Raw genomic sequence first — 20115 nt, 5'->3', positions numbered from 1 at the left:
AATGTTGTACTTAAGGTTGTAAAAATGTAAATCAAAAGAAAGTTTGGTTTGTGACCGAATTGTCACTTTGCGTTTAGAAAAGTTAATTTGCGGAAATTAAAACAAATTAGTAATTCCGAAGAATTAATTGAAAATGGTTTTAGTGTAAACAATAATTAAAAAGCCATCTATGTCGAATCCGCTGCACAAGAAGTCTAGGTTGCATATGGTTTAAGCTCAAAATTCAATAATGTTGGTGATAATAATCGTGACAAGTCAAAAACACAAACGGGTGCACTATGTTTGTAAGATCTACTCAATCACCTAATCAACTCAATTTCTTGCAACAAGTGGTACCACCAACCCTATTACAATTCCTTGAACTAACTAGTTCGTTTGATTATTTAAATAACAATTTTATCTTTGTGAAAGAAACGTGGTACCACCAACCGTTAAATCCACTTAACAAAGTAATTTCTATTAAACTTGTATTCTTTACTATCATACCATGACCTAGTAAAAGTTATTCATAGACAAACAACTACAATAATACTTGCATTCAACTAGTACCACTATCGAAGAACACAAATTTAAGTAGAAGAAATTACTTCATTAAGATCTTGACAAAATGTTAAGTAAAACCAACTTGAATTCAAAATACTATGCAACCATAACTAATTGTTTCACTTCATCTTCATAGATGTATAAAGATTTAGCTACTCATAATGTTAAGAGCTAAAGATTGAAATAGAAAGGAAGACATAATGTACCAAATATGAAGTAATAATCCAAATCGAGGTTACAATCTAGCCACAATCACTAAACAAGAGCCAAATTTAATCTTCAAATCTTCCAATGATGTTGGAGTGATGAAACCCTTAGAAAACCTTGGAAAAACGGCTGGAGTATAAGAGTGTGAGCTAAAGTGTCTAAGACTAGGGTTTGGGTGGAATGGTGGATGATATTTATACCCCAAGAAAGAGAAAATGGTGATGTCAGCTTGATCTCGCGCCGCTAGAACCCTTCCTCGCGCCGCTAGGAGCATTTTTAAGCAATTCTGATTAACGAACATTGAAACTCGTGCCGCTAGGACTGAATCTCGTGGCGCTACTGGACTTGGTTCAGCAACTCGTGTCGCTAGCCAGCCAGCTAGCGCCGCTAGCTTGGCCTGGAGTCGGCTTTACAGCTTCATTCTTCATCAACACTCATCCGTTAGTGCATATGGACCCTTTTTTAGTCGTTTTCTACCATTTGTGAGCGATAAACTTGCTTTAGACCTGAAATCACTAGCAAATACCATAAAGCACCACAAAACATGTATAAACGGTTATCAAACGTGTCTAAAACGTCCAAATTGTATGAGGAAAACACGTATAAATTGAGATATATCATATTTCTTTTTGTGTTATATAATATTTGATGAAAGTTATATAAATTGATTGTGTTTTAGATGTGTGTTTTATTGGTATAACTTTCATCAACTATTATATAACACAAATAAAAATATTTATGGTGAAAATTTATAAAGTTTGATTAAAAATTTAAAAGTGGACAAGTTTAGTAAGACGGAGAGAGTATTTTACGTACAGTAATATTACCAATTTATATTTCATAAACTCAATCAAATCTATCTATAGATAATCAATATGTTATAATGATATTTGTACATATATAGATATAAATATAAGTATAATACAATAATAGTAATATATATATAGATATAAATCTAATGTATATTTATCTTTTCTATTTTTTGAGATTCTGGGTTTAAGCTAGATTGCAAATACACTTAGGATAGTGTTTATGTTAATGGAGATCAACTTATTAATTGACCCTGAAAAAAACAAAAGGTGAAATAAAAAAAAACAATCATGATTCAAGTGTATTTGCAAAGATAAAAACTATCTACCAGCCAATAAGCTAAACAAGATTGTAATGTTCTTGAAATGATACGTGGCGTAATTCTTGATTGATATGTGTCTTTTTAATTATTTGATTAAATTATGTTTTTTAATTGTATATAGATTCAAATTCTTTATTAGACTTAAAATTAAACTCTAACTCGCTTATAGATACAAAACAATATTATAACCTTATTTAATTGATCGTTTTTTCATTAGTAAATTGTCACAATTTTTTTTCTCAACTCTTCAACTCCTATTACTTATATTACTTATAATAACTTATTAAAATGAAGACTTCAAAAATTTGAGTTTATGATCCGAAATTACAAGGGTATTTGTCGTCATCAACTATGTTTACAAGTTCCGATTTTGATGTGATTGTAAAAGTTTAAGATAAATCTAAAACTCTAAGTAAACATATATTATACTCCCTTCGTCCCATATTAATTATCCTATTTTGACTTTCAAAGTCTTTTTCATTTATCTTTGATCGTTAATAACTTTGTTTGTACTCTATAGTGGTTGATGAAACTTATATCAACGAAAAACACATTAAAAGCTCAATTCATTCATATTTTTTATATCAAGTGTTATATGACGCAAACAAAAATATTTATGATAAAAGTTAAAAAGAAAAGATTTTGAAAGTCAAAATAGAACAATTAAAATGGGACGGATGAAGTATTTATTATTATTTAGCTTCAATCATTGGTTTACTTTAATCACAATTTATTTCATAGTCACAGAGTCACAGATCATGTATGATGCATATTTAAAATTCTTTATAATACAACCTATATAGCTACCGTAGATCGTACGAATATTAGGACTAGTATACTTTTATATGTTTTCGTTTTTATTTTTTTCTAATTTAGATTTGTGCATAAATGTAAAAAAAAGAATACAACAAATCTAGTACAAATGTACAATCATGATTTAGATCTTCTATTTAAATGCACACCCGTTTAACTCAACCCAAGCCCAGTCTAACAAACTACCCAGTCCATCATAGTATCATACCTTCCAGTCTTTCACAGGCTCACAACCCAACCCACACATGATCCGTTTTCAATTCCAGTCAAAACTAAAACCCAAATAAATTAAACCACGACGTACTATACTTTGTTTACCCATTTAATTGATCCCAACTTTCTTGCAAATTTTTTTTCATATTTCAACAAATTCCGATCATAGCTGCCATGCTCTATATATTGCATTAACATTTTTGCTAGTAAAAGCATATTATTGCTTATCAGAATAAGCAATTATGGATAAGCTAAGGCACATTTTATTTCACTGTTAATCAAGTTTAGCATATCAAACACCCCTTTCTGGCAAGCGATTTTTTTTGGGCCTACCTCTTCTTTGAGACACGGTGTTTTCAGCAGTTGGAGGCGTCAGTTTCCTTTCTTTTGGCGCCTCTGACTGCACACGTGGTGATGTTCCAAACATGAAACCATCACCACGTTTTGCATTGTCGCCCCCCAATGAATTGGGGGACGGCCAAACACTTCCCTTCGTTGGAAACAAGAGCGACATCCAATTCATCATGCCATTGCCTTTACCCATTTCAGAATTTGCCGTTGCGAACCCCATAGGAAAATTTCCCCAACAACAATAATACTCTTCTTTACCTGGCACGGCCAATGGCAACGAATCAGGAGGTATAACGACAACTTGAAACGCCTTTTCGCAATTCATACACCTTAAACAACATCCATCATACACCTTAGGGTACTCGTATAAATTATAACAGTACGGACACACGGTCCATATATTCCCATCCGCACGCCTCACTGGAATCTTATCACGCGAAATTTGCTCATTCTTTGCCAAATCATTATCACGGGCCATTTTCTTATCACACGAAATTTGTTGATTCTTTAGCAATATATTATCAAAAGCCATTTTTCGTGATGGGTCAGATAATACATCCCATGCATTTGACACGAGTCTAAATGCTGAATCAGCAAATGCATAATCATTCTTTTCAGGATGCAAAAGAAGCCCAAGGCGACGATATTCTGATTTAATGAGATCCATGTCATCATATATTCGTCCACTTTCGAGTTGTAGAATTGCATACCAATCATTTTGATTGTTTATTCGTGTATTGCTGGCGGTAAGGACATCCACAATGGCTATGATCTGGTCCGAACGTTCAATTAAGGGATCCGTTTCTTGAGCCAAAAGTGAGAAATCACGTGCCCCATTGAGATCGTTGGATCGTAAGAGGCCATCGGCGATTGCAAGGAGTCGATCGGCTTCTGCTCTGTCGTTGGTTTCCATATCGAGGATGATGTTTTTATTTTATTTTATTGTACGCTACTTTGTTGTAATTAAGGTTGGTTTATAGGTGTATGAATGTATTGTTGTCTAGTTAAATACTAACATAAGCCAAAAGAAAAAGAGAAAAATCATAACATATAGAAACGACTCAATGAGTAGTTCCAGGAAGTCACTTTAATCAGATTTGGACTTTGGTGTGTAAATACGCACATTTTCTAAGTCAATGATGAATCGGGCCTAAGCCTATGTGTTGCGGATCAAAGGCTTCTGGTTTTTGTGTATTTAGGGATTTAGGGACTTGAAAGATCGAAATGGATGGGGTTTGGAAGAATTTGCTATTGAGTTGATGTTTTCACTAATTTCGACAACCCATTTTTGCTCTCATTTTGATCCGAAATTTGTGATGGATTTATGGAGGCCATATATATTGATCAGAAGTATATGTAGATTTTGGTGATGCTTATAGTTATGAACTTATGATGCACAAATTATATTGCCGGTGGTGTGTTTAATTATATAGTACACTACTAGTGAACTTTGGTGGATTGATATAAAATATTTATTTATATAAAACTTTATTGTATTCATATGAAACATGCATGAATTGCTCATGTGTGTATAATATAAAAAAAAAATTAGTATTAGGTATGGTTTAAGAAGATATATATCATCAACTATTTCACCTTAAATTGTACACGTACACAACAATACATTGTCTTGTTTCACTTTTTCATTGATGGACGAATAAATAAAATTTACCATTCTACTATTGATGAGATTTTTGAATTTTTAATTCAATTTAATATAATGTGATTTGAAAAAGTTAGACAACAAAATTTACCTACAAAGGATAACTTTAGAAAACTCAACACGAAATGATTATCCATATTAAATTAAATATGATTAAAAACCAACAAAAGTTAATTAGTGTACGTGAATGGATAAACCAAACGTGATTTTCCCTAGAAAACACTGGAAATTAGCCTTCAGGAGTTAAACAAACGTGATTTTGTTTAGGAAGGTAACTCCATGTCATATGCAAAATTTTCTTACCGTGAAGTCTAAGACCGTAAGATCTTACATTTAAATTTTGGCATGAGTAAAATGTTTTTAAAATGAAGACAAGATTTTCTAGTATAAGTTTTCTATGTTAAATGCAAATTTATCGTTTAGAAAAAATAATAATAATAAATTTGTCAATAAGTTACTCGTATATGAATAACTTAACTGTCTATTAAGATGTTAAATTTGTACAATTTAGTCAAGCTTAGTAGTAGCGGATCATTATTAGGAGCTGTTCATAAAAATAAAAATTTGTAATGTTTAAAGGAGAAAATAATGATTTTCTTTACCGAATATATTTTGGAAAAGCTTTGATAAATTAGTGTCAGCTAAACATTGGAGGCCAGATTTAACGTTGTGTTTTCGATTAGCAATTTTAGTAAGGATGTTGAATCGTCGTATACTACCATTTTTAGGCATATACTTTAAATCTTCTAGTTTGAGTATTTATGAAGTGTCGCAATTTTAACCGTAAATTTCGTGGTTTGTGTTATACAATATTTGATGTAAAATATATGGATATATTGAGTTTCAAATGTGTTTTTCATTGATATAACTTTCATTGGAGTGATATATATTATACAAACAAAAATACTTACGGTCAAAATATATAAAAAAAGACTTACTAAGTTAAATTTAGACATTTAAATTAGAACGAAAAGAATATCAACCATTAAATATTTCATATTATTGTATTATACAACTAGATTACTTTCTCGCGTATTACGCGGATGAACATATATAACTAACAAAATATTAATATTATATAGCTTGACATTGATATTTATATACGTTTATAAATCTTTAATAAAAGATAAACCTTAATTGACAATTGAAAAAGTCTGAACCTTTTCATAAAATTCAAATTTTAATTATAGTCATTTAGCGCTTGTGCTATTCCTTTTAAGAGCAGGAGACTCATACTTGCTCTTTGCTTTCGTCCACCTTTCTTCTCTTCTTTTCTTTCTCTTCCCTTACTAATGCTAATGCGGATTAGATGAAAATAATATTGTCATATATGTTTTTAAGAAAATTTTATGTTTAACTTTAACTTAATAAGTTAAAATATGATCATTATTATATATGGAAAATAATTCTTACAATTTATAATTATAAAAAATAGTTACTTTAATAGTATAATTAAAATATGATCATTCTTCAAATTCTAATCTATGTTTGTTATATTACGATATTGTAAAAATTTATTGGTAGATAATAAATTTTGATACAAAACATTGTTAAAACAATATTATTAAATCTTAACATGTCTTGTTTAAAATTAAACTTAATATATTTAACTTGCAAAAAATAATTTGATAATATATTCTATTTGAATGTTTTTTTAAAAAAATCAAAGTAGTCAATTTGTAATTAATTTGCCTAGATGGTTTATAGGACCAATTCAAAATTTGGAAAAGTCGTATATAATAGCATTATCTTTTTTAATGTGTGATTTAACTAAGGGGTTTAACATAATTTAACTATATTTGGGCAATGACATCATCAAAAAAATCAATTGTTAGATCAACATTGGACTAATCTATCCAAACGCTATTGCTTTTTCATGTTAGAATTTAGGATGCTCTTTTATTATATATGTTAGATACTCAACATGTGTAATGTACGAGTAAAATATATTAATGACCGTACATGCATGCCTTGTATAGTACGGTAAGAATTCTTTTAGGAAAATTGGAGATTTAGATTGTCGAATTTGTCAAAGCTTTTTGTTGTTTCATGGCATTCGAAAATTAATTATAGTAGATTAGCAATCAATAAAACTTCACTTAATCACATACGGAGCATATATTTTTATAAGGGGAGGAGGGAGTGGTACACAGAGAAGAAAGTTTACCACGTGGTTACGCGCAGGTACACCGCCACCACCACTTTACCGATGGAGAGAGACAAGGCAAAACGGGGAAGAACATCGAATGGAGGAAAGGAGGGGAGTGAAGAGAGATAAAAGAGAGAGAAGAGAAAGAAGGTGATTGATTGGTTGGATGAGAAAGTGGGGACCTCAAATGTCATGTTTTTATTTTTATAGTATTAAAAACATATAATATTAAAAATAAATAAAAGAAAAATGATGAGGTGAAAATGTGAGAAAGTTTGGTAAAAGTGGCGTCAATGATTTCAGAATGTTTGGAAAAGATTGAGAAAAATTGAAGTGAAGATTTTTATTGGTAATTGATGATGTGAAAAAGTGGTAAAGTATGAGAAAAGGTGACCATTCCCTAGGGATGACAATGAATCGGATATAGATTGGATGTCGTCATATCCACATCCATATCCATTTATTTTTCTATCATTCATATCCACATCCATGTCCATTTAAAAAGTTTTCATCCATCCATATCCATATCCATATCCAATGGATTAGATGGATAAATGGATATCCGTTAGATGTCCTTAAATTATTTTTGAAAAAAAAAAAAAAAAACTTCAAATATGTAGTAAACATAATTGTTATCAATAAATATGTTTTTTAACTTTTGACAATCACAAGCCATGGTTTTTCTCTATATTATTCAATCAAAAAATCACTAGTTTTATAACTTGTACAACCAAAAGACATAATGTTTTCCGCACTTTTTGCAATCCAAAAGTCTAAAATATTGAATACTTACTACTAGTTTAATTCCTTTTACAGATTTTAGGAACATACCATATCAAAAGTTACAAGTTATATACAAATATAACAAAAATGTAAAATATGTTAAACACATGTGCATTTTTATATGTAATAATATAAATAATAATAACAAATTTAATTAATTTGGGTTAATGGATGACATCAATGGATGATAAACTTTCATCCATATTCACTCCATTAAACATCCATATCCACTCCACATCCAATATTCATCCACTTAGCGTTATCCATATCCACCAATGATAGATCGGATCGGGTGGATGTTCATTGGATCGGATTACCATTGCCATCCCTACCACTCCCTCCCCCCTAAACGACAACTGCCTAACTTGTTCCTCACAATTAATGTTTTAAAAACCGGTATTTTAGTCATACCGGTGTGAACAAATTTTCTAGTATTACCAATATTAATGGTATTATCAGAAATACCAACCGGTACAACTATTTTTAATTTATTTTATTTTTTCATAAAAATCCTACAAAACTTGTTACATCTCAACAAAAATAGTCAAAATACAATTATAATCACTCAAAAATAATAACAAATAAATATTTAATAACAAAATATAAGTTTTAAAGTTCATAAATAACAAAAAGTAACATAAAAATATCATATAAATAATTTTTTTTAAAAATCAATTTTTTTTTTTAAATTCTGAAAATACCGGAACGATAATACCAGAAAAAACCGAGAATATCGGAAATGCCGGCCAGTATTGATTAGTGAAAATACTAAAATTACCGGGCTCAAAATACCAAGGTATTGGTACCAGTAAAACCGGTAATACCGGCTTATATTTATCGGTATTTAAAATATTGTTCACCATCCAAGAATATGTGCCACATTTTAAACCAAAATAATCAGTTGTCTTGGCCAAATCTTGCTACATTTAACGCTAAGTAGAATTTTAATGAAGGACCAGCAAAAAACACACCAGGCCACCACACTTTATTGGTATAATTGGGGTTGCCGAGAAGGATAATGATTCATAATACACAAAATACTTTTGTCATACACAATATACATCATACAACAATACAGTACAAATGTATTTTTTTTTGTGACACAAAACATTTTGTACAGGATCATCTCTAATGTACACCAAACCTATTCCAGCATATTATGATTCACTTTTTTTTTTATAAGTTTTCTTCTTCACTTTTTGATGTTTGGTATAAATGGAATGATTAATGCATATCAAAAACTATAAAAATGATGTTTGTAAATTTGATTTCAAAATGAGATATTAGACATTGGAAATTAATTATATATCGTATATTTTTAGAATATATATCACATTAATTTGCATAAGAAATTGGAAATTAATACGTTATACATGTAACCTGCTGGCAATGTATGAAAGGATATGAATGTGTATTAGGTCATTATCTAAAGTCTAAACGCATTTACAATATCCCTTCCTTTAATACTAATAATCAGTTTAATTAGCATATGACCTTCCAAATTCATTTAATTTCCAGTAAACTTTTGCATTTCCACCTTATAAATTTAGACCAAACCTTCACTAATCCTTCACACATTTATCTTAATCATGAAAACATTTACTCTTCTTTTTCTCTTAATCACAATAATCTCAGTTTGTCTCTCAAGGCCTCACCATGACGTTGGTGGTGGTGGTTTTACGCTTGATCTTATTCATAGAGACTCTCAACTATCCCCTCTTTACAACCCAGCCAATGCACCGTTAGACCGTCTTCAAAATGCTTTTCTTCGTTCTATATCTCGTGCTTCTCGTCTCTTGAGAAGGGCTGGTTTTGCCTCTAAGATTGAGGCAGATATTTCCGGGGTTATGGGAGAATATTTAATGGAAATCCAGATTGGAACCCCACCAGTACAAGTTGTTGGCGTGGCTGACACTGGTTCAGACCTTACATGGGCCCAATGTCAGCCATGTAAATACTGTTACAAGCAAACGGGCCCACCCTTTCTTGTACCCTCCTCTTCATCCACTTACGAATCTCTTTCTTGTGAGTCGAAACCTTGTTTATCCCTATCCGATAACCAATTGTTTTGTGACGCGAACAATCTTTGCCATTACAAAATGGGCTATGGTGATCGGTCGTACTCGTTAGGCGACCTCGCGACCGACACATTTTGGTTCGGGCCAACACCTTTAAAAAACGTTGTCTTTGGTTGTGGTCATGAGAATAATGGCACTTTTAGTGAGGGTGCTAGTGGTATTGTTGGTCTTGGGGGTGGCTCACTTTCTATTGTGAACCAATTATCATCAATTATTCAAGGAAAATTTTCTTATTGTCTCATTCCATATTTTAGTGAAACAACAAATCAAACTAGCAAGATTCATTTTGGTAGTGAAGCCAATATTTCCAACCCAAATGTCGTTTCTACTCCCCTAATAAAAAAAGACCCCCCAACTTACTATTATGTCACGTTAGAAAGTATCTTGGTTGGAAACAATAATGTGTCAAAAAAACAAAGTTCGTCGAAAAATGAAGTGCACGAAGGTAACATTATCATAGACTCGGGGACAACGTTAACGTTTGTCCCCCGTGAGTTCTATAGTGACCTATCCTCAAGACTAATCGAAGCCATTGAGGGAGAAAGCGTGCCAGACCCGCAAGGGATGTTTGAGATTTGCTACAAGGATTTGAATATTGAAAAAGTCCCTAATGTTACGTTTCGTTTCACTGGAGCTGAGGTTGTGGTACCGCCGGTTTACACGTTTTTGGCGGTCCAAAAGGGGATCAGTTGTTTTACGGTTGTTCCATCGGATGATATGGCGATATTTGGGAACTTGTTGCAACGTAATCTGTTGGTTGGATTTGATTTGGTAAATCAAAAGGTTTCATTTTCGCCTACTGATTGTACTACAAATATGCAGTAGTATGCTTAGTATGTTGGAGAATATATCTCAATGAATAAAATTGATGTGTTATATATTTTTTCAAGTAGCAAAATTTTGTGTGTTTTGTATTTCTAAATTTTAAATATTTGCCCATTGCTATTTGATATTTAGATGCCTAAAGCATATTGCGATAAAAATAGTAACTTATTCGAATGGTCCTGATTTATCAAGTTACATATTCAAATAACTTGTTAACGATATTCATCCCCAATGCATTTATTTTTCTTAATTAAATGTCGATTTTAATCCTTTTGTTTTAATTTTAAATATGGAAATGCTAAATGCGGGCTGTATTTAACGTGCATAAAAAACTTATATCTTTCATATTAAAAGTTCGCCTTTTGATTTTCATGGTAAATATACAAATAAATTATGCACCTTAAACACAGCCCAAAGGGTTATATTTAGCAAATCCTTTTTTTATCTCCAGATAATTTTTAACCCTTTTTTCAGAAATGACATGAACATTTGTATCAATTTGAACCATACATTTACTTGAATTTCATATATATATATGAAATATACTCGTAACTCGTCCAACTCATTATATATTAGTGTCACAAAATTTTCAAAAAGCATTGAGCCGTTTTGGGCTTGGGCCTGATGACAATTATTAGGTGTCACAAAATATTAAGTTAATCAAGTTTAGTTATTTTGTTAAAAAGATTTACCTGGTTAACTAAATTAAGTTTTATCTTTTTAAAAATACATAGAGTAATTATGGCCTTTAATATGAGAATGTATCTTTAGTCTTTATATGTGTGCAAATTTTGAAATGGAGATGTGTATTTTAAGTGCAATATATGCAATGACGATTTTGAAAGAGATCATCAGAGTTCAATTAAGGTATATCTTTAGGTTAAAACTTTCATGGATTAATTCCAGCTAATTAAGGTTCACGGTTCTATAAACATCACAAAATATTCACATATTTGTTTCTGATAGGACTTGTTTAACACGATTAGTGCTGAATAAAAGCTAAAATAATGTTTGAAGGATAAGAATTTAGAGTTGCTAGAGAAATTAGAAATTGATTATATTTATTTTGTATTTGAGCTTACAAGTTATGGAAACTGCTAATGTATATATGCAAAGATATGCTATTGCAATTATCTAACCACATACGAATTTCCATTCCTATAATACCAATAGTCAATGTACGTAATTAGAGTTTGACTTACCAAATTCATATATTTTTCTTGTAATTCTTGCGTTTTTCACTTTATAAATTTCGACTCAAATCTTCATTAATCCTTCCCATTATCTTCAATTCTTAATTATGAAAAATATTTCTCTTCTCTTTTTCTTAATCGCAATCACTTTTTTACTCTCGACACCTCATGGGCACCCTAGTGGTTTTACCATGGATCTTATTAATAGAGACTCTCAAGTCTCCCCTCTCTATAACCCGGCCAATATCGGGATAGATCGTCTACAAAATACTTTTCTTCATTCTATTTCCCGTGCTTCTCGTCTCTCGAGAAGGGCTGGCTTTACCTCCAAGATTGAAGCAGATGTTTCCGAGGTCATGGGAGAATATGTCATGAAATTTCAAATTGGGAACCCACCTGTACAAGTCCTTGGCGAGGTTGACACCGGGTCAGACCTTACATGGGCCCAGTGTCAACCCTGCAAGGGCTGTTACAAGCAAATGGGTGTCCCTATCCTAGATCCCTTAACTTCCTCCACTTATCAATCTCTTTCGTGCATGTCAAAACCTTGTGAAATCTTAACCGAGAACAAAGAAACACCTTGTAACTCAAAAAATACGTGTAGTTACAAAATAATCTATGGCGACCAGAGCTACTCGTTAGGAGACCTGGGCACGGACACCTTTTGGTTTGGGCCAACCTCTTTCGAAAATGTTGTGTTTGGGTGTGGCCATGAAAACAAGGGAACTTTTAGTGAGGGTGCTAGTGGTATTGTTGGTCTAGGTCATGGCCCATATTCTATAGTTAACCAATTAACATCAATTATTCAAGGAAAATTTTCTTATTGTCTCATTCCATATCTTGACGATACAACAAATCAAACTAGCAAAATTCACTTCGGTAGTAGTGATGCTAATATCACTAGCCTAAATGTCGTTTCTACGTCCCTAGTAATGAAAGAACCCTCGACTTTCTACTACGTTACGTTAGAAAGCATATCGGTTGGAAACAATAACTTGTCATTCCCACAAACATCTTTGAAAAATGATGTGCAAGAAGGTAATATTGTTATAGACTCGGGGACTACATTAACATTTATCCCTCGGAAGTTATATAATGATCTATCCTCGAGTTTAATCGAAGCCATTGAGGGAGAAAGCGTGCCAGACCCATGGGGAACATTTGGGGTCTGTTATAAGGACTTGGATCTTGATCGAGTCCCAAAGGTTACGTTTCAGTTCACTGGTGCCACGATTGAGGTGCTCCCGATGAACACGTTTTCAGAGGTCGAAACTGGGCTGAGCTGTTTGACGATTTTGCCTACGGATGATTTGGCAATAACTGGAAACTTGTTGCAACGAAATTTTTTAGTAGCGTTTGATTTGGTGAATCAAAAGGTTTCTTTTTCTCCTGCTGATTGTACTAAAAACATGCAATATGCTTAGACCTTAGTATGTTGGGATTTTTATATGCGTTAATAAGATGATGATACGTGTTTGGTGATACTATATATATTGTATGCTTAGAGCCTTAGAGGTATATTGTCTTTCACATCATAGTATAATTTACATTAATGGATTTCTTGGTCACTGATTTAAAGGGAAGGTTATAGACTTTTAAGTTTCTACGGGAGGTTTTGGGCTTTAACTCATTTACGTTAATTAAATAATAAATTTCGAAAATTATTTACTTACAATTAATATATGCTATTCTCAGAAAAAGGAATAACAAAAAAGAAAATTACATTGGGTTCTATATTCAGAAAGCATTGCATTTACAATTTTACATTATTATTTTCGTTATTTTAGTCCTAGATACTAACTGCTACGAGTACATCGAAACGAAAGGTACAATTTTAACCTGAAGCCCAGACCCACAGGCCCAATATCTTCATTAAAACTAAGGCTAGAAGCCTAGAACAAGCCCGGCCCGTTCCAGCCATTTATCTAATTTTTCTCCTCTATTAAGAGTGGCTGTACTATATTTTCAGTCTAAGGGGTTTTTTTAACGATAAATTTGGACCACTGACAGATCACTTAAGTATCATCACGTCATCAGGATAGATAGCACCGGATCATATTCTTACTAATTAATAATAACACTACAACAATTTAAAATGAAACTCATTAAATATAAAAATACCCTCCATGTGAGATTTGAATTTATGACCGTATAATAGGATTAGGATTCTCTAAAGTTACTCCAACTTTATAGGTGAAGTTAGAGTAATATTAACCATTGGATTAAATCTAATGGTCAAAATTAAAACATCAACTTTTAATCTTGATCATTGGATCTAATCCAATGGTTGAAGTTACTCCAACTCACCTATGAAATTGAAATAACTTTAGAGAATCTTAATCTATAGTCCTATCCTATGCCTTATAAAGATAAAGACATACTCTCTTCGTCCTATTTTAGTTGTCCAGTTTTGACCAGTCAAGTCTTTTTCTTCCGACTTTGACCATAAATATCTTTGTTTGTGTTATACATTAATTGATGAAAGTTATATCAATGAAAAGTACATATAAAACTCAATTAATTCATATATGTTATATCAAGTGTTATATAACACAGACCAAAGTATTTACGGTCAAAGTTGAAAGAAAAAAACTCAAAAAGTCAAACTATAACACTTAATATGGGACGGGGGAGTACTATATAACTAACATTTTTTAACTGTTCAAAACCCCCTGTTGGCGTATTCAGAGAGCAACAATAATAACTACTGATTAAAATAAAATTTCATTTTTACAAAACTATTCATTCATAGAGTGATTGAAAATAGTGAGAAACAGAATAAGTATTTGGAAAGAGAATGAATTCCGTTGTTTGGTACCCACAGAAAATAGATATATAAAAAAATAAAATTTTAAATAATAATAAATTTAATACATATAACATCTTGAAAACAAAATTTTTTTTTTTTTCCATTTTCACTCCCTTTTGTCATTGTAAACAAACAAAGAAAATCTTTCCTATTTCCTTTCTTCCCTTTTCATTCCATCATACCAAACACCCCTAACATTTCATTATACCGTTGAAAATCACACTACTTTATTATTAATTAAACAAAACAATAAAGCATATAGTATAAGTATAACTAAATCTCATTACCTCAAATCACAACAGTATGGGAGATGATATTAGTACCATTTAACTTGATAGATCTATCATATACATGCATTATTTACTTGTACAGTGTGCTGTTTCATTTGTACAGTGCGGTAACTTAATCAAAATTCATTGTACGAATATCAATTCTCCACCAGTATACGTCGCATGCAGATGCATTAATCCTGTATGATTTAAACGGCTACATTATTCACATTTGAACAACAATTGCAGATATTATAGTACTGATTTTGATCTCCATTTTGATATTTTAGGTAGATGCTTATGCCCCCAGTCAACACAACAATCCCAACCAACGCCCCCACCAGCCCTCTAATCAGTTTATTCAGCTTACGATGCTTTCGGGTCATGTGAGTAGAAGTTGATATTGTTGGTGGCATCAAATATGGCATTGGGTTAAACGGGGGCTCGAAATTCGAAATAGGCGGTGAGTTTGGCCCGAGTTCTGTATTTGGGTCATCAAAAGCTGAAGTAAAAATCCAATATTCAACAGAGTGAACTTCAGTACTCCCTTGAGTTGACCCGGAAAATCCAACAAACATAAACTCGTTTACGTATTGAGAAAGATCTATAGTGACTGATAAAACTAGTGATTTGGGCTTTGTTTTAGAATCCGAAATGTACACTCTTAGTTGATGATTTGACCCGGAATACTCGACCCACGAGTGAATTAACTTCCCACTTTTTATATCTACATTAACCAAATCCAAATTAGTAGCTCGTAAAGAAACCATTGAGTTGACATCAAGACCAACATGGTTGCCATTAATATCCTTAAACTCCATATCCTTAACCGTGTCAAACTCGACTGCAACAGAGCCAGCTGGAATCCCAAGAAACCCATCAGCGGCTCCAACTGATCTATCGTCTGGTGATATAACAAAAGCGAAACCACCGCCAATAGAATTCGGGTTTAGTTCAAGAATAGAAAATGAAAAATGAGTGGCGAAACTGGTTGGATTTGGGTTTCCGAGTTGACAAAATCTTATGGGCTTACTGTATAAAACCCGGCCTGCACTGGAATTGGGTACGATGAGGTCGCGAGTGAGTCTAAAAGTATTGTTGAGCATGTGGGCATCTCCTAAAAACTTGAAGTTTGTGGTGTTTTGGATATCAAATGTTGTTGCTTCAGTGAGTGCGGAAAAACAGAGTGAAAACAGAGAGTATGTACATAAAAGGTTGTGTATTTTGGTGTTTGTGACAAAAGTAGAAAGAATCGACATTTTGTTGGATTGTTTGTGTGTAAACCAGGTATTTATATACATAATATGTTGCTTACCAAACACAATGTGGGGGTAGGTGGGACTCTGGAGCCCAAAGTTTGGTAGGTGAGGGCTCAATTAACACTTGAACTATTCAACATTATGTATAACTAAGGATTAGGATGCAGGGTATGATTGTCAACTACAAATGTTCTTTTAAAACTTCTATAAGGATTTTAATATATATTTTTTAAATAATTTTATCATTTAGGTGAATGTGATATAATTTAAGTTTAACGAGAGAAAGTATTCACATGTTATGACAGTGAGATGATGGAGGTAATAAGTCATAGAGAGTGATATGTCATAGGAGATGATAAGTCATAAGTTGTGATAAGTAAATGCCTTAATCGTACGGACTTATCTCTCGGATTTAAGAATTCGTTGAAAGTATATCGAATGATATCTCTAATGAAAGAACATAAAATTTTAAGAACACCCAATTTATCGATATACGGTTTTTGAGATAAAAGATTTTGAATGAATTAGAGGAATAAAATGATTTATGAATGAGGAGGAAATAAAATGAGTGGTTGAGATTTTATGATAGAGATGAAAATGAATGACTGAGATTTCCTCTAAATGTATTATAGTTGTGGGTTTTCAAAAATTAGTTGAAAAGTTGATAAAATTTGATGGGAACAAATGTTTTATAATTTAGGAGAGATAGTAGAGATAGAGATAATGACATTTCCATATTTAAAATTTTGAAGCTTAGTAGTGACATTTATGAAATTTTTCTTAATAATAATATACGAGTAACACATAGTCCTTGTCCTCTTCATCTCCATCCTCTTGAATTCCAAATGTTTAAAAGCTCGACGGTGTGTTTATGTGTGTGTGTTAAAAAAAATTAGAAAATCATAAAATACACTCAAACGTTAACGCTCGTGCCAATCAGAACAAATCGAACGGACGAAAACGGGAATGAGTCGAACACTATGATGTTGACTCGTCCCCTCTGACTGACAAATGGGAGACAAAGACAGGACAAGTACGCAGTGGAGCCTCTAAGACATTGAGATATGCTGTAGTTAGAATATACTAATAGACCCCCAGTAATGCTTTATATCGTTGTATTCTGTTAATTGAGTTTATGTTTTTAATGATAGTTCCACTATTGAGTGATTTTTAACGGAAAATAATCCATTGCTGAATGGTAACCAATTATTTCAAGTGTACCATATATGGGTTTAATTAAAGGAATAAGTGTCCGGAATCGGAAATGAAACTAACAACCAAACTGCTTGCCAACTCAAAAACTAAATATACATTTCCAATACAATTAACTTTTTACTTTATCATTCATCAATACTATCGAATACCACCGAGTTCTAAATCTTACAATTAAGTAGGATATACTGGATTGATGTGGGCCAATTCATGCTAGTGGTCAAAGGTGGACTAGGAACAAACCATGGTGGGGGGAGGGATGTGAATGAAAGCATCAAATGATCATGTAGCCTTGTCTAGTATGCAAACACTTCAAAAGTAATTCAAGAGATTTTTGAGGCAAATTTTTTATATATTAATTTCACTTCAATGCAAAAGTAAGTTGATTAAACATGATGAAGACCACTCAAACAAGACCAGTTCAAAAGTGCAGTAAATAAAACACATGAAAATTAAAAATAACTAATAATCCATGAAACAATTAATTAGCTAGCTGGTGAAATTCTTGGGTGGTTAATTGCTTGAGCTTAATTAGGTCTTGTACATTGCTGCCGTATGAATAGCGGCAAATGACAACATTGTTGAATTCACAATCCAGTTTTGGTCCATGGGTACCAATAACACCAAAACAAGCGATAGCGGTACATAGATTAGTACCACTACTCCTGCTGCATAAGTGTTATTAACAACTTGGTCGCTCGTGCAGTCGTGCAGTTCCGGTCTTCCCAACAACAGATTGCAAACATTAGCCCAGAGAGGCAGAGATCATAAAGCTGACTAATACCCCCATCCAGTTGAACTTTGGGGGCAGAAACACTACCATCATGATTGAAAAAGCTGCTACAACTGCTGAGATGCAACCAATACGCTTTATATAGACGTAATGAACATCCCTCATCATCCTCCAACCGCGGTAGTTTGCATAAATCAATACTAAAGCTGTGGATTCCGCTACGGAAGCAGCAACAACGGCGATGATCATAAACAGATCATTGTCTTCCGAAAATGATTCTGTGTTGTCATGATGTAACATCCTTCTAATATTACGAACAAACGCCAGGCCAACCATGAACATCAAAGACTGACGTATAACAGATTGAACAGTAAAAACCGTACGATCGCCTGTTAAATGCATCATGAAAACGATAATACTCTTATACTTCATTAGTATTGAAATAATTGCAAACTAAAAAATTGTATGTTAATTATCATGTGACTCACTAAACCTCTGTTTGATATATATTTCAAAAGTGATTACAAATATAAATTAGCCGGTACTTTCAAAATATAAAACTAAATGTGTTTAAAATTTTAAACAGAGCCATAGCCCTTCAAAATTCAATTCAATATTGGTAATTAGATTCATGTGAGTAATTAAATTAGCATACACTAATAACTTTCCAATTTGTAATTGATTAAGTTAGCATAAAGGAACACCAATTATTAACAAGAAATGAAAACGAAATTGGAACTTACTTTGGATTGGCCATCTCTCAACGAATCTAGCTGGGGAATCCGAGTCCAAACACTGTTTAGTACCACAATAATAACACTGGTTATATATATAGTCTCAATATATTCACCATAATCACTTCCAAACACACATATATATACTAGCATTCTCTGATTTTTTTATTTAAAAAAAAAAACAAATAATGTAACAAATTCGATCCATTCCCCATTTGATAAACTTGTTCTATATATACTACGAGTACTATTGTAACAAGTAGATTAATAATCTAACAATAATTTAAGAAAACAACAACGAAGTAAAAAATGTGAATTGAAAACCAAAAAAAAAAAAAAAAAAGCTTATAAAAAGAAACAGAAACATCAATCAAAGTAACAACTACTGGACATAGAAAAAAAAAAGATGATTTTTTTCAAATCTCACATTATATTAATAACAAAATACAATGTCGTCTTGTTATAAGATGCAAGGACAATTCCTTTTCTGTGTAATATTAGTAGTCAAATACAGTATGTGACATACTCGCACATAATCCTCCTTTTGATGATCTCCCAAGGAAGTCACGTGAAGGTTTTATGTTTGAATCGAAGTAGATGCCATCCTATGCTCTACTCTAGCTAGTCTTGCACAAGCAAAACTAGAACAATACCCATGCGTAGCTCGGGTTATACTTGATTATCAAGAATTTCTTTTTGTTTAATTACATACTTTAGTTAAACTTATCACCGATAATCAACTTATGATTCAATCTGATATAAATAGTAACAAATAATAATATGTAGGAATGACATGGGTTGAGTTCGAGGGGGATAGTACCATACTCACAACCCAAACCTAATAAAGAAAATGTTATCCGAACCAGAACCAATACCCATAAGTTACCTTATCAGGATTAAAATATTGCTCAAAATCAACCCGATCCCCATTAATAATAGTAAAATACCAGTACGTAGTTCAGGTTATAATTATTAAAATAAATTTATAAGTGATATTGAACAACTATAAAATAAGACCTGCAGATACAACATAAAAGTAAACATAACCGTAAAGAAGAAGAAAAAAAAACAATAAGAGATATGAGATTCAAATGCTCGGGTAGATTATGAAAGATAAATTGATCTCTTAATTTAAGTAATTTTAAGTAA

The 20115-nt window shown here is 32.2% G+C and overlaps 4 protein-coding genes across 4 annotated transcripts; 2 read left to right on the top strand and 2 right to left on the bottom strand.

The window, feature by feature from the left end:
• Positions 1-3200: 3200 nt before the first annotated feature.
• Positions 3201-4172, bottom strand: LOC122610505. The gene has a single exon (XM_043783490.1). The coding sequence runs from the start codon at positions 4170-4172 to the stop codon at positions 3201-3203; it is 972 nt and encodes a 323-aa protein (XP_043639425.1).
• A 5271-nt stretch (positions 4173-9443) lies between these two features.
• On the top strand, positions 9444-10757 carry LOC122610504 (aspartic proteinase CDR1-like). Its single transcript, XM_043783489.1, has one exon. It carries the CDS (start codon positions 9444-9446, stop codon positions 10755-10757), a length of 1314 nt encoding a protein of 437 aa, XP_043639424.1.
• A 1384-nt stretch (positions 10758-12141) lies between these two features.
• Positions 12142-13374, top strand: LOC122610503 (aspartic proteinase CDR1-like). Its single transcript, XM_043783488.1, has one exon. The coding sequence runs from the start codon at positions 12142-12144 to the stop codon at positions 13372-13374; it is 1233 nt and encodes a 410-aa protein (XP_043639423.1).
• Positions 13375-15237: 1863 nt separating this feature from the next.
• LOC122610502 (L-type lectin-domain containing receptor kinase VIII.2-like) lies at positions 15238-16287 on the bottom strand. Its single transcript, XM_043783487.1, has one exon. It carries the CDS (start codon positions 16285-16287, stop codon positions 15238-15240), a length of 1050 nt encoding a protein of 349 aa, XP_043639422.1.
• Positions 16288-20115: the final 3828 nt, after the last annotated feature.

The sequence above is a fragment of the Erigeron canadensis genome, chromosome 8 (genome assembly GCF_010389155.1).
Source record: "Erigeron canadensis isolate Cc75 chromosome 8, C_canadensis_v1, whole genome shotgun sequence".
Classification (NCBI taxonomy): domain Eukaryota; kingdom Viridiplantae; phylum Streptophyta; class Magnoliopsida; order Asterales; family Asteraceae; genus Erigeron; species Erigeron canadensis.
Note: the sequence above shows the minus strand (reverse complement) of the source record. Positions and strands in the feature narration are given on the sequence as shown.

What these genes read in the sequence shown, in the direction of transcription:
- LOC122610502 (XM_043783487.1), bottom strand. Translation starts at nt 16,287, where the DNA reads ATGTCGATTCTTTCTACTTTTGTCACAAACACCAAAATACACAACCTT.
- LOC122610503 (XM_043783488.1), top strand. Translation starts at nt 12,142, where the DNA reads ATGGATCTTATTAATAGAGACTCTCAAGTCTCCCCTCTCTATAACCCG.
- LOC122610505 (XM_043783490.1), bottom strand. Translation starts at nt 4,172, where the DNA reads ATGGAAACCAACGACAGAGCAGAAGCCGATCGACTCCTTGCAATCGCC.
- LOC122610504 (XM_043783489.1), top strand. Translation starts at nt 9,444, where the DNA reads ATGAAAACATTTACTCTTCTTTTTCTCTTAATCACAATAATCTCAGTT.